At 38.0% G+C, this 14,479-nt stretch overlaps 1 protein-coding gene across 10 annotated transcripts in view; it reads left to right on the top strand.

Moving 5' to 3' along the window:
* The window catches only part of DYM (dymeclin), a 259,645-nt gene that overhangs the window by 144,947 nt on the left and 100,219 nt on the right, over positions 1-14,479 (top strand). Inside the window, exon 14 of one of the 10 annotated variants that reach the window (XM_059707271.1) lies at positions 1,322-1,487. The exons of the other annotated variants lie outside the window; for them this stretch is intronic. Coding sequence (XP_059563254.1) covers positions 1,322-1,472 — 151 coding nt within the window. The 3' untranslated portion in view covers positions 1,473-1,487. Of the gene's footprint in view, positions 1-1,321; positions 1,488-14,479 lie in introns of those variants that run through there. 10 annotated transcript variants of the gene reach the window in all.

Here is a 14,479-nt window from a genome sequence, read left to right as displayed (position 1 = left end):
TCACCAAGTGCATTTTTTTCTAATCATTGAAAAACAAGAGACCAAAGTGGATTACAGTAGTACAACTGCTGTAATGTAGAGTGGACCAGCAATGGTTTCCGGGCAAATTAAAGGCGCTTAGGGGCAGATTGAAGAGAAATCCTTAAATAAGCAGTGTAACTGGACACCAGCCCACCCAGTGTCTATATCTAGAGAGCTTCTAGCCTTGATTTGTGCTATTCTTGTATACCTGGCACAGTCCTTTTACAGACTAGATTCTAGTTAGTATTTTTGGAATGAATTAAAATGTTATTAATGTGGTATTTGGAGTGAGATCAGCTATTTCATAAAGCTATTTAAAAATCTACTTTTCTGTGAAAAGTATTCTTGGATATTGTATTGAATCTGAACTAGAAAGTAGATTTTTGTATTATATAGGTATTTAATTCCTACAACATCTAAATATTTTATCTACTGAAAGAAATGTGAAAATGCAGTTTAGGAATAAGAAATTCATCTTCAGCCCAGTAGACCTCCTATGTGGTCTACTGTAATATAAGACAGAAAGGGATACACTGTACCAAGTACTATAGGAAGGTGGAAGGGGGCGTAATTCTAACTTAGGATAAAATGGAGGCCTATATGAAGTTCATGGCATTTAATCGAGATCTTCAAGGATGAATAACATTTCAACAGATACAGGTAGGGGAATAGGAAAATCACAGGTGTAACTGAAAAACATGAATGGGCTGGCAAGGAGGAAGAATTTAGAAAAGAATGTAGAACTGCCTGTTATAGAAGCTTTACTCTTTTGTATCAGTGAGTGTTTGCTTCTGAAGTTTTCTGGTCTGCAGCCTCGTTCCTTTCCTGTTAGCGGAAGTAAAGTCAGGTACAGACAGGGTCAGTTTTAGGTGTGCTGATATGGCCTCTTCAAGACTCTGACCTAGGTTCTTCTGGTAACTTTCCATTCTGGACATGCTAGTACAGTGAGAGACATTTTAATGGCTGTTGACGTCATTAGAGTTGGGTCTACACTGCCACTAACTCAAAGGACAGATACAAATAGATTCACCCCACCCTGCTGTTCTGCAAAATGGCATGCTGATGCTAATGAATAAAAGGGGTGTGGTAGCTATTTCCTGTATGTCAGTGTTTCATGAAGAACAGTATAACTACGACCTACATTTCCCCTTAACTTGGGGAAGGGCTAACGTAACTGAAGCCATTCAACAGTGGCTGCAAGCCTTTGGAGGCTCCATAGAAGACGTGGGTGAAGCATTCAATCAGGTCTCTCCCAAGTCCAAGATTCTACGACTCTGATTTTTGTTGGGTTCTCCTGCAGGTCTCTTGTTCAACTTGGTGATGACTACAGGAGCAGCAGGGCTCTCAGGCCATCACACTCCTCCCAGAGCAGCTCTGCTCTGCTGTTACCTGTTTTACATGTTGCACTTTCACATCAGATTTCATTTGAAGAAAGGATTCCACTGCTTTAAATACATGCATACATATATGCCTTCATGAATAACTAAAGTGAAAATTAGAAAACACTTTTGTAATGATGGCATAGTGAGGTTGATCTTCATGTTTCTCGAGCTTTTCAAAAGGCAGGCAGTGTATTATTCTAAGATTTTATATCTAAAAGATGGGCATCATACATTAGAATCATAGCATTATTTCAGTATCATTAGTGAAGTCAGTTTTTTAAAATAAATTAAGAGGGTTCATTTAGTTTTTTCAACTGTGCATTCTCTTATACAGTAGTGTCCCTTATCCACAGTCAACCGTGGTCTGAAAATATAAAATGGAAAATTTCAGGAATAAACAATTCATGTTTTAAATGGCATGCCATTCTCGGTAGCGTGATGAAGTCTCACACTATCCTGCTCCGTCCCACCTGGGACATGAATCATCCCTCTGTCCAGCATAGCCACACTGTCTATGCTGCCTGCCCATTAGTCACTAGTAGCTGCATCATGTACAAAACTGTGCTTACGCTGTTCACCTCACTTCATCTTATCATGTACAATGAGGTATTCTGAGAGAGAGACCACATTCATGTAACTTTTATTATAGCTACTTTATTATTGTTAATAATAAAATTTACACATAAAACTTACTGTGGCTAATTGATAAATTAAACTTTACCGTAGGTATGTACATATAGATAAAAAATAGTGTACATAGGGTTCAATACTACCCGCCATTTCAGGCATCTACTGGGAATCTTGGAACAGAAGATGGGGAACTACTATATTTGTAATGTATAAACATTCTCTTTTGCCTTATGTGTATTTCTACTTGTAGGCATTGAGTTTTTCAACTTGGTTCTGTTATTTCTCTATTGTTCTCTGCCTTCTACAGAATTTTATCTAACAGAACGTAGGTTCTTATGGCGACAATCTGTTTTATTAATTATAAGGAGTATGTCTCAGGCTACCAAACCAAGTATAATGAGTGTTTTGAATTAAATATTTAGTGTTTCATTGACTATTTCCTCCAACTTCCATTAAGACCTCTAGAAATAATGCTGCACTAATAAGCCTTTTGTTTGTTTTGGGCCAATACACATATTGATGTGGAATGAGCTATTGCTGTAGTGCTTCGGGTGTGGTAAGCGTTCTTGATAACTTACCTTCACTTTAGTATAGTTTATTTTGGGTGAGAAGTCACGTTTCTGTCATTGCAGGAAACACTTCATTTTGTTCCCTTATATTTGGTGGTAGTACTGTTTTGAGGGTAATAAGAAATTTTTGATGATGGCATGGAATAAGAAAGTGTAAAAGTGTGCAAAGATTATAAAGGCCTTGATATTAGCGGTTTTTACTAAGACAAGTGGTCTGTGTTTGAACAGAATGTATAGAATTAAGTTTAGACTTTTAACCTCATTTTCTTCTTCCTTTGAATACAGTTGGTTTATTTGAGTAACACAGGCTAATGTTTCACCATAGGTGAGTAGCATTTTTAATTTTTTTAGGACAGTTAAGAATTTTGCTTTATTATATACAGAACATTTCCCTCTTCAGTGTAGAGTTCTTTGGATTGATAAACACATGTAGCTGTGTATTACCATCATAGCCACAATAAAGAAAGTTTCATCTCCCTGAAGAGTCCCCTGCAACTCTGTAGTCACTCCCTTCCAGCCATCTGAGCCCCAGTCTATTCCTGTAGTTCTTTTCTTTTCCAGATTGTCACATAGATGAAATCATATAATACGTAGTCTTTTGAGTCTAGAAATTTATTCATATTGTTGTGTGTATTGTTCCTTTTTTATTACAGAGTAGTAGTCCATTGTATAGATACCACAGTTTATTTATCCATTTACCAGTTGAAGGACACTTCGAATTGTTTTCATTTAGGGGCAGTTATGCATAAAACGGCTATAATCATTTGTATAGAAAGTCTTATGGAACATAACTTTTCACTTCTCTTGGGTAATTGTCTACAAGTAGTGATTTGGAGTCATATGATAACCTCTTCTAGACGGACTCTTAGCATTTTGCATCCCCAGAGTTCCTGTTACTCTGCATCCTCACCAACAGTATTGTCTTTTTGTAAAAACCATTCTAATAGATATGTAGTGGTATCTCATTGAGCTTTTAATTTGTATTTTCCTAATTACTAGTAATGGTGAGGATCTTTTCATCTGCTCTTTTGCCATCCATGTAAGTTCTTTGGTGAAATATGTATTCATACCTTTTGTCCTTCTATTGGGTTGTGTGGGTTTTTTATTTTTGACTTTGAGAGTTCTTTATATATTTTGGACACAAGGCCTTTTGCAGGTATGTGTTTTGCAAAAGCCAGTTGAGAACTTGTCTTTGTAACATTATCTTTCAAAGAGCAGAAATCTTTTATTTGGGGGCAGACCAATTTATCAATTTTTTTCTTTTATGAATTATGCTTTTGATACCTACTTAAGAACTCTTTGCCTAACCCAAAGCCACAAAAATCTTCTTCTATGTTTTCTTCTAGAAGTTTTATAGTTTCAGATTTTACCTTTAGGCCTGTAATTCATTTTGAGTTCCTTTTTGTGTGGTACAGAGTATGAATCAATGTTCATTTTTTGCACATGGATATGTAATTATTTCAGCAACATTTGTCAAAAAGATTATCCTTTCTCCATTGAATTTGGCTGTTGTAGCCACACTGATGGTTGACTCTTTAAAAAAGAAATTAATCAAAAGAGCAATGATAAAATTAGAAAACATTTGAACTCCTTGCCCCCTTTTTCAAGAGGTTGACCTAATCCTCATCTGTACAGGACATTGTGAAACATTCCCCCTCTGGTTGTACTGTCGAGCTTCAGCCAGTAGCATGAGCATCCTTGTCCTAGCCACTCATCTCTCCTCCAGATTCTGCTCTGATGGTGGTCTGTCTTGAGATGGTTACCATCTGAAACATAGAAGCAACAACTGCAAATTATTAAAGCCACATTTTTACCTTTATAAATCGATTTAATGTTTAAATAATAGATTATAAACATCAAAGCGGTTTTTTAGTGAAAAATGATCCTGCAAACAGCCAGAATCACTTGGATTTAAAAGAAGTCAGCACCTAGACACAGTTGAAGTGTGAAGGAAAAATTACTCTTTTTTTCTGGAAGATAAAAATTTGTGCAGCAGATTTTGATTATACCACATGTACAGTAAGTCCTCACTTAACATTGTGGAAAGGTTCTGGGACTTTAAGCAAAAACTATGTGTACTGAAACCAGGTTTACCATAGGCTAATTGATATAAACAAGTTAAGTTCATCTCATCAACATTATAACATATAACACTGAATGAAAGAACATTATTTTTCAAGTACCTGCTATGTAAGACTTGACATTTTAGAGACGATTAGGGCCCTTTGTTCCTTTATTTAAGTTCCTAGAGGCCCAGTGCACAAAATTCATGCACAGGTGCGGTCCCTAGGCCTGGCCGAGCGTCTGGTGTGGAAGGGCAGGTCCCAGCTGACCCCTGGGCCCTGGGCAGCACCTGGGCCCTCAGGCCCTCATGCACCCCCACCTCCGCCTGAGTCATTGGGCCCCCTGCCACTGCTGCTAGTCGCTGTCTGTGGGGTGATCAGCTGGGCAGTCGGGCCCCACTCGCACCCATCTTGGCCTGGTGCCACCTGCTCACCTGCTCCACCATCTGCCACAGTCCCGCTCTCATTGGAGCCCCTCAGGGCCCGCAGTGCCTCCACTGCCGCCCGCTGCCAGCACCACGTTGCTGATGCCCACCATGTTCCGCGCTACCCCCTGGTGGTCATTGCACATCATAGTGAGCAGTCGAACTCCCGATTGAGGGGACAATGTGCATATTAGGCTTTTATTATATAGGATAGTTATATCACAAGTTCTTGGAAGCTACAGACGTGTACTCTAAGAAGACATCAAGAATACTAAAAAGGTATGGTTTGAATGTGAAGGAACATTTTTGGAAAGTCTGCTTCTCATTCTGCTTTGTTCTAACACTCTTCTTCATGAGTACCATCAAGCCAGAGATGATAGTTTTAGTTATTCTTCCAGTTCCTCTTTCAGGTCTCAGCCTAGCTGTCACTTCCTCTGAGACCCTTTTTTCCTATCTCTTCATTTAGGTTTGAGTCTCACCTCTCCATCACCATTCACCCCAACCTCTGCCGGGTACTCATGGCATTTTTAACAGTATGCTGTGCCATAACTGACTCTTTACTTCTCTTCCTGCTAGACCAGGCAGTCCTGGGGCTGCTGAGCAGGGACACAGATCATAGACAAGTAAACAGAGACCGAGGGGACTAGTAAGTGGAAGGAAGACCTGTGAGATGATAGTGACAGGAAGCTTCTTTAAGCTGGCTGGCCAGAGCAGTCTTCTTCAAGGAGGTGTGAGGTATTGCAGGTCATTTGTGTCTAGTGATAGAGTAACTGTTTCTTTGGTAATATAAATTAGAATGCATTAACACCCTTTCATTCTCCTGCAGCCTGTATGCTCTCTGAATTGGGAAGAAAAGACAGGTTGAGCCAGCTCCTTGGAAGCTGTACACAGGAGTAAAAAGTGTTGCATCTGTTGGCCAGTGTTCCGGTGGCAGGAAAACAGTTGAGAAAAGCTAGATGATGTTTAAGTTCTCTTCCTTTTTTGAGTCCTTCATTTTAAGTAATGATGAAATTAAAACAAGCAGAAAGGCCCGTCTATGCTGCTGTTCTCAGCTGCCAACCCAGCGTCTCCCCATCATCTAGTCCACTCACCTCAGCCCCGACAGCCACTGAGCCCAGGGAAGGAGTCTACGTCATAATGACTGCACCACGCCATGTTCTCGTCATTTCCAATTGAGTAGACACATCTTGCCCACTTCATTATTTCCTAGAGCTGGGGTAATAAAGCACCACAAACTGGGAGCTGAAAGCAATGGAGACATTGGTGAGCAGTCCAAAACCAAGATCTGGCAAAGCCACGCCTCCTCTGAAACCTGCTGAGGAGAGCGTTCCTGCCCTCTCTTAGCTCCCGGGGATGCTGGCAGTTCTTGCTGTTCCTTGGCTTGTAGAGGCATTGCTCTAATCTTTGCTTCCATCATCACATGGCTGCCTTCGCCCTGTGTGTTTCTTCTGGCTCTGTGTCTCTTTTTTCTTATAAGGACACCAGTCGTATTGGATTAAGTGCCCACCCTACTCCAGTGTAACTTCATCTTAATTAATTATGTCTGCACAACCCCATTTCTAAAGATATCAAAAGTACTGTGGGTTAAGACTTCAACATGTCTTCTGGGGTAATACAATTCCTACTTAATACTTTTCTCCTGATACTTAATTTTCCACAGAACTCCCTTCTGTCCCTATTGTTATACTTCCTGTTGTCATAGACTTATTATTTTGTCAATTAGTAAATATATGGAATTATGATATGTCTGAGTTTGTTTTCTTATCGATTTGCATATTAGCCTTTTATTATATAGGATACCAAATAAAGATGGGAGAGTCAGAGAACTAATAGCTGTTTATTCAAATGTTGATCAATAAGCACCTGTGTCCCTTTCATTATGAGATAGGTCTTCCTTGTACCCTGTTTTCTCCTTCCGTGAATAATCACAAAAAAGGCACTTTGGCTTGTCTGTCTTTCCACTTTCTTTCATAAGGCACCTCGCTTTCTTTCATAAGGCACCTCGCTCTAGAGGTTGCCGATTGTTGCTGATTTAGATCCAAAATAAAGTAATTAATAGAATGAATGAAGTGATGGCTAGTAAAGGCCTTCAGAACCATTTCAGGGTGGCTAGTTTTGAGGTTAATATTGGTGTTCCAGTTTTCTATTCCATGGAAAGAAAATAGGAAGTTTTTGTTGGGTTGGAATGGTTGAGGTGATTAAAACGATTGATTCTTGTGTGCTTTTGCAAAGTAGACAAATCATGGGATTCTTTTAAGATTTTAAAAAAATAGCAGTTAAGGCCTTAGAGAGAAATTATTGTGTAAGTTCCTGTTGCCAGTGATTTATAGCCCTTTGCTCACTCTTAAGGAAGGAAGTAATTTTATGTTTATGGTTATGACTCTGAATCCCAGCCCAGCCTACAGTGTGGTTGTCAGTGTAGTGTAAATGCATAGAAACTCTTACAAACAAGAAAACTCGTGGAGCATTGAATATGGGACATTAATTTTTGTCAGGTTTACTCTCGTGAATCAATAAATATTTTCCTTTCTTAATGCCAGGTATGGTGCTGGGTGCTAGGGAAACAAAAATAAAAATTCAAGATCTGCCCTCACAGAGGTTGTGGTTGAGAGGGCAGATAGAAACAAAGACAACTGCATATACCATGTGTTGGCAAGTAAGCACAAGGCACACTAGGACCCAGAAGGGAAGGCAGCAGATGTGCCTGAAGCGAGCGGGAAAGCCTCATGGAAGAGTCACACTTAACGGATGGAGGAGGAGAAGTTTGCCAGAAGGACAAGGAGATGAAATGACATTTCCAGTTAGTTGGCAGCAGGTGCAAAGACCCAGAAGCAAAAGAATGCCTGGCCTGTCTGTTCCCCTAGGAAAGGTGTCCTGATGTGTCTGTCAGTTACTATGATAGAAAGGCTAATATTTCAGTTGGGCTGATGAGAGTGTTGAGCTGGGGAGACCACGATCAGGCTTTTCATCTCCGCCCACCTGCAGCAGTGAGCTTCAGTTTCACGATGACCACATTCCTGTAGCAGACAGCACCCGGATCCTGGCCTGCCAGCTCACAGTTGTGGGTTTAGCGTGTGTCACCACACCCACGTGGGTGAAAGAGTCAGGGAGTGTGGATGTTTCAGTGTATATCCAGGACCACAACTGAAAAATTACTCTGAGATGGTCTTCTGGTGATGAGTTATTAGCATAATTTCTACATATGAACACTTGCTCTTCTTTTAATGACCTCAATAGATTTTCAAGTCTTAGGATTGTGTAAAACATTTTGTCTCGTGTGTATTTTTCCAGCTCTGCTGTAGAAGGGATATGACATAAATATTTAATCATTGTTAGCAAAATTGGCCCTTTTTCATGGTTCCAGATTATCTAACTTCACTGATGTAATATTTGCGGCATGATGTTGAAGAATCAAGACTCAGAACTCAAATTTTTCAGAAGAATTTTATAATGGCTATAAATCTTTTTGTCCAGCGGCGGTTTGTAAAATATAATGACTTTAGAAGTGAGCAAGCTGTTTGATGGTCATAAAATGTGCTGAATATGCTATTTTATACCTATGTATTTGTAAAATATATTTGTATTTTATACCTATATATATCCCTTATATTCGTAGTGTTTATACCCTATATTATTCAGTGTAGACAGATGCGTGTAGACTGAGCGACACTTTTGAATCTAGTATATAGTCATCATTAATGTCCCCAAAAGACTAGATTTTTAAAAACCAGTCTCTCAGTTTCTCCAGATGATGTGTAAAAGTGAAATTTAAAATTTTAGGCTTGAGTTCTCTGTTGTCTATAGCTATTTCTGTAATGAGCATGTGCTTTAGGTCTTTTTTTCCTTCCATCAACTCCACCTTCAGTGGAACCAATTTGGCATCCATCTATGGGAGTCATCATTTTAATATGTGCTCTGTCAATCCACCACTTCCCTTGGCACAAGAAGGAACATAATGACATATTGAAAGGCTTCTTTTAAAATACAAATTATAAACAAATCCAATCAAGAAATTATTTTCAAGTAAATTTTCTCATGAAATTCCTGTTAGTGATTTCTTCCTTCTAACTCTTAAGTTCATGAAAAGAAAGTGTTAGAAAGGAACTTGGAAGGAATTTTTGAAACGTTGCTTATTAGGCCAGAAGTAGAGCAGACAGCATCATGCTATTAACACACTGAACTATAATGTCAAGTCACATAGCATAACTGTGCATTGCTGGGAAGCAAACCAGTTCTGCATTGCTGCATGGCCATGTTGGGCATTTGCAGATTAAAGGTCTGTGATGGAGAGCCACGGCAACATTCCTTTTAAATAGTTGCTTTGTCCAAAGTCAAAAGATATTTTTTATACATATGCTATATAGAAAGTGAGGCTGGTAATGTTGATTTGTTTATCCATACTATAATATCTATATCTATATCTATATCTATATCTATATCTATATCTATATCTATATCTAAGCCTAAGCAACCGCTTGACCATTTGACCGGTAGCTATAATGTGCACTGACCACCAGGGGGCAGACACTCAACAAACAGGCATGGAAACATGTAACAGACTGATGAATCTCAGAGGGGAGGGAGGAGGGTGGGAAGAGCTTAACCAGAGATTTTATATGCATACTAGAGGCTGGATGCATGGATTTGTGCACCAGTGGCGTCCCTCGGCCTGACCTGCAGGGATCGGGCTGAAACCAGCAGTCTTACATCCCCCGAGGGGTCCCAGATTGTGAGAGGGCACAGGCCAGGCCAAGGGACTCCACTGGTGCATGAATCCGTGCACCGGGCCTCTAGTATAGATTATAACATCATCTTTAAAATAAGAGACGATGGTACATTTAATGAGTACCATGTAAATTTTCATCTGCTTAATCTAATATTTTTAGGTATCTGGTACATATTACCCTGACTGTTTACAGAACTTAAAGACGTTAATTTCCAAGTGCCTTGTCCCCTTTACTTTGGTAGTATATGAAAATCAGTGCTTTAAACTACTTTGTTTTCTATAAAGTGGAAAATGAGATTTTATAAAGTAAACTATGATCAGGTCTTCAAAGGCAAGTTGACATTCTCAGAAACATTCTTGGAAATAAAGTTTGTCCCTAAAAGAAAATCTGACTAATCCTATAGATACTACCAAATTTATATCTGATTATAACAAATATTTTAAAATCAGTAAGCAAATAATTTGACAAACACATTGTGAAACTGTTATCTAAATTATTTGGCTTTTAAGTTTGTATTAATGTTTAAGTATTTATTGATAGACTACCATACCAAAATAAATAGCTAATTTAGGATGCAAGTACTTGAAGATTTTTAAATCAACAAAGGATTTGATTAAATTTCAAGCATTAATGACAGTAGAAATTCTAATTGATTAAAATGTTATATGTTACAAATCTAGGGAATTTTCTTATTTTGAATTTCTTTAGCAACTGAGATAAAACAAATCACAGAAAAGAAGTTTATATTGTAACCTTTTATCGTGAAAGAGGCCCTTTTTTATTGTTATTGCCATCTCCGTTCCTTTCTAGATCTGGCAGTGGGAGATTAGGTCATTTCATCCCTTCTGAGCGAGTACGGGATTGTTCCTTTGAATGTATTTTCCAGTGCTGGGGCCAGGCTGCTAATCCTTTATGCTAGAGATTCCCAGGATCTTCATTGCTGGCAATAGATTCAGCTCCAGGAAAAATGGCTTCAGCTGCCAGTGAGTTAAATGATTCAGGGGTTGTGCTTCCACCACTGTGTGCAGTTTCCTGACGTGTATCCCAGATTCCCCTATGCTTATTTTCTTGGAGGGCCTTGGAGAGCCACACTGTATTGGAAGGTTTATGCTGTGTAAACTGTGTGTGAGCTATTTTATAAATTTTTTAGTTTGCACAAATCTCTCCTGGAAACTTAATGATATTTAATGCATGTAAATGAGCTAATCAGTGGAATTAAAGATAGGTCTTATATCTGGGGTTGTGTTTTAATGAATGATAATTTTTGAAGTTTCTAACAAAAAGGACTCTTGGTCAGTGATGACTTCAACATTGCTAAATCCAGTGGTCATTTTCCATCTTACTTGCCCTCTTACTTGTATTTAATACTGTTAACTAGTCTTTCCTCCAAAGCAATCTCTTCTCGGTTTCTTCTTTTATTTGTATTTTGGCCACTCCTCAAAATTCTATGCAGGTTTATCATCCATCTAGATTTATGAAACAATTAAATGCTGGTCTTTCTCAAGGTTACCCCTAGACTCCCTTCCTTCTCTACTCCTTCTGTTGGGGATCTCAGCCACTCCCGTCTATTCAACATACATCTCCAGGCCAGACCCATCCTCAGACTCCTGAGACCACTTTGCCCAGTCAGATGCTTGATAATCATCTTTTGAGTTCCCAGAGTCATCTCAAAGTCAGCATGTCCAAATTGCAAATCTTGCCCTTCCCCAGCCCGCCCCACTGCTCTTTCCTGTTCCCTGCCTCAGTGAATGACATCACCTTGTATGCAAGCCAAAACATGGGAATCAATTCATATGTCTGTTCTTCTTCCAATACCATGCACTGTTCTTGTGACAGCCTTATGTATTTTAATAACACATGCTTAAATTCCTCCTGATTACTCTTTCTCAAAGTCTTCTTGGCTTTTTTACTTATTTCTTCTTCTACACAGCAGCCCAACACTTGCATTTCACGAATCTGGGGCATAGAGTTAATATGAATGGGCTTAGGGGCCCTCTGAGGATCTTGAAATTTTATATAAAATTTTGCATGTATATGACTTGGTACATTTTTCTGAAGGAGATCCATATCTTTTATTAGTGTTTAAATTGGACCCTTAAAATAAATCTAGAACCACTTTAAGAGAGTTACATTTTCAAAATCAAACGTTCCTGTTGGGACTTCGAATCTTTGGAGGATAATGGCATCCTCTATAATATTTTGACTTTTCATCCGAAAACATGCTGGTATCTCTTCAGTTATTCAAGACTTCTTTTATGCCCAATTGTAAATTTTTATAATTTTTCTTCACATTGGTTCTAAACATTTATTATTAGTTTAATTTCTTGATACTTTATATCAACCAGTGAATCTGGTAACAAGCTTTTTCTAAAAAAAGAAAACAGGAAGATTGGAAAGGAATATATGGAATATTTTAGATAGTCCATAAATTTAACCTGCTCATCATAATCTCATGGTGGTGGGTTGTTTTTTTTTTTAAGTTTGTTAAGCACGTAAGAAAATAAATTAGTAAAAAGTTGCTCTGGAAATGTTGTAATTTTATCATCAAAGTGCTGTAAACTACATTATTAGGAGGCCTAACTGGGCTTGTTGTATTTAAGCATCGCTCTTTGCTTGTGGTTTTTTGGATGTCTTACAGAATTAAGTGTTGTTCTAGGAAAGAACATTTTCATACTTTACTTTGGTGAAGCATAACCAGATCAAGTAACATTTCAGAACCATACATTGCACAATCTTGGGCATTTTCATGTAAAAAGGTACTAAAGAGATTTTATTTTCTATAAAAATGCAACTCTTAAGTAACAGTGACTGTTTTTTATGGGCTGACTCCAGACCACATTTGCTTATTTCCCACGCTGTAGCTTTTCTAATATCCTAAGCTTTAAGTATAGGGCTCTAGATTTCAATCCAATAATCTTAAAATGGATATTATTCAGTATATTCAGTATATCAAAAAGACTAGTTCTGTTTTCTTTATGTTTTAGATGAAAATTAAATGAGTTTTTGATGTTTTTATATTGTACTTTTTAAAAAACTTTTACCTTGAAATTATATTTATAAAAATAGTGTAAATATTTTTTACTTTCCATATTTGCTGTAACATGTCTACTTTTTGAAACATTTGAGAATAAGTTTATAGACATGATGTACCTTTAACCATCAAGAACTTCATAAAAACAAGGACATTTATCATAACCAGGAAATTAACATTGAGAAAGTACTATTGACTAATCTGCAAGCACTCAAATTTTGTCATTTGCCCCGCTCATTTTTTTTCCTAGGGAAAAATGCTTTTTTACCACCACCACCACCACCCTCCCCCCAAGTCTGGGATCCAATCCCAGAATCACACATTAAATTTAGTTGTCCTCTTTGTCTCCTTTAACTCAAACAGTTCCTCAGTCTTGGTCTTTCAGAATTTGAAGAACACAGAATGGTTGGTTGGTTGGTTGGTTGGTAAAATGCCCCTCAACTTAGATTCGTTTGATGATTCCTCAGGATTAGAGGGAGGCTCTGCTGTGCTCAGATCAGGAGACACATGATGTCTACTTTGCTGTTGGTACTTTTAACTTGAGCATTTGTTGAAGATGATGGTCACTCACATTTTTAAATAACACAGTTTTATTTATTTATTTATTTATTTATTTATTTATTTATTTATTTATTTTAAGTATATTTTATTGATTTTTTACAGAGAGGAAGGGAGAGAGATAGAGAGTTAGAAACATCGATGAGAGAGAAACATCAATCAGCTGCCTCCTGCACATCTCCCACTGGGGATGTGCCCACAACCCAGGTACATGCCCTTGACCGGAATCGAACCTGGGACCTTTCAGTCTGCAGGCCGACACTCTATCCACTGAGCCAAACCGGTTTCGGCAATAACACAGTTTTTATGTTTTCTTAAGTTTTATTTTCCTTTGGTGGATTGAGTCCTGGAGTCCTTTCCAGGACTCAGTTAAAATATCTCTTTATAGAGTTAGGAAGCCTCGGGACCTGAGCAGGACAGAATTGTTGGTGGACAGAATAGTCATCATGTCACTTATTATCTTTATTTTGCAATTTTTCTATTTTTTATAGGGACATTGTGAGCCCTGATTTTAATTAATTACCACAATAGAATGTGGGGTCAGAAAAATAACTAGGTCATAAATGTGAAAGGGTTTTTTCAAATTTCTTCATATGGCCAAAAAGCATAACAAAAAGTTTTTAATTAGTTATATTTTTTTTTTTACTGTCTCAATGGTTTTGCCTCTTCTAGAATGTCATAGAGTTGCAATCATACAGTATATAGCCTTTTCAGATTGGCTTCATTCACCTAGCAATATGCATTTAAGGTTCCTCTATGTCTTTTCATGGCTTGATAGCTCATTTCTTTTTCGCTTTGAATAATACTCCATTGTGGGGATGTACCACACTTTATTTACCCATTCACATACTGAAAGACATGTTGATTGCTTATAGTTTGTCAATTATGAATAAAGCTGCTATAAACATTTATGTGCAGGTTTTTATGTCAACATATATTTTCAGTTCATTTGGCTCAATACCAGGGAGCATGATTGCTGGGTCATATGGTGAGGGTATTTTAGTTTAGTAAGAAAACCAAAACTCTTCCAAAGTGGCTGTTCCGCTTTGCATCCCCACCAGCAGTGAATGAGA

Source organism: Myotis daubentonii, chromosome 8 (genome assembly GCF_963259705.1).
Source record: "Myotis daubentonii chromosome 8, mMyoDau2.1, whole genome shotgun sequence".
In the NCBI taxonomy this organism is placed as follows: domain Eukaryota; kingdom Metazoa; phylum Chordata; class Mammalia; order Chiroptera; family Vespertilionidae; genus Myotis; species Myotis daubentonii.
Note: the sequence above shows the minus strand (reverse complement) of the source record. Positions and strands in the feature narration are given on the sequence as shown.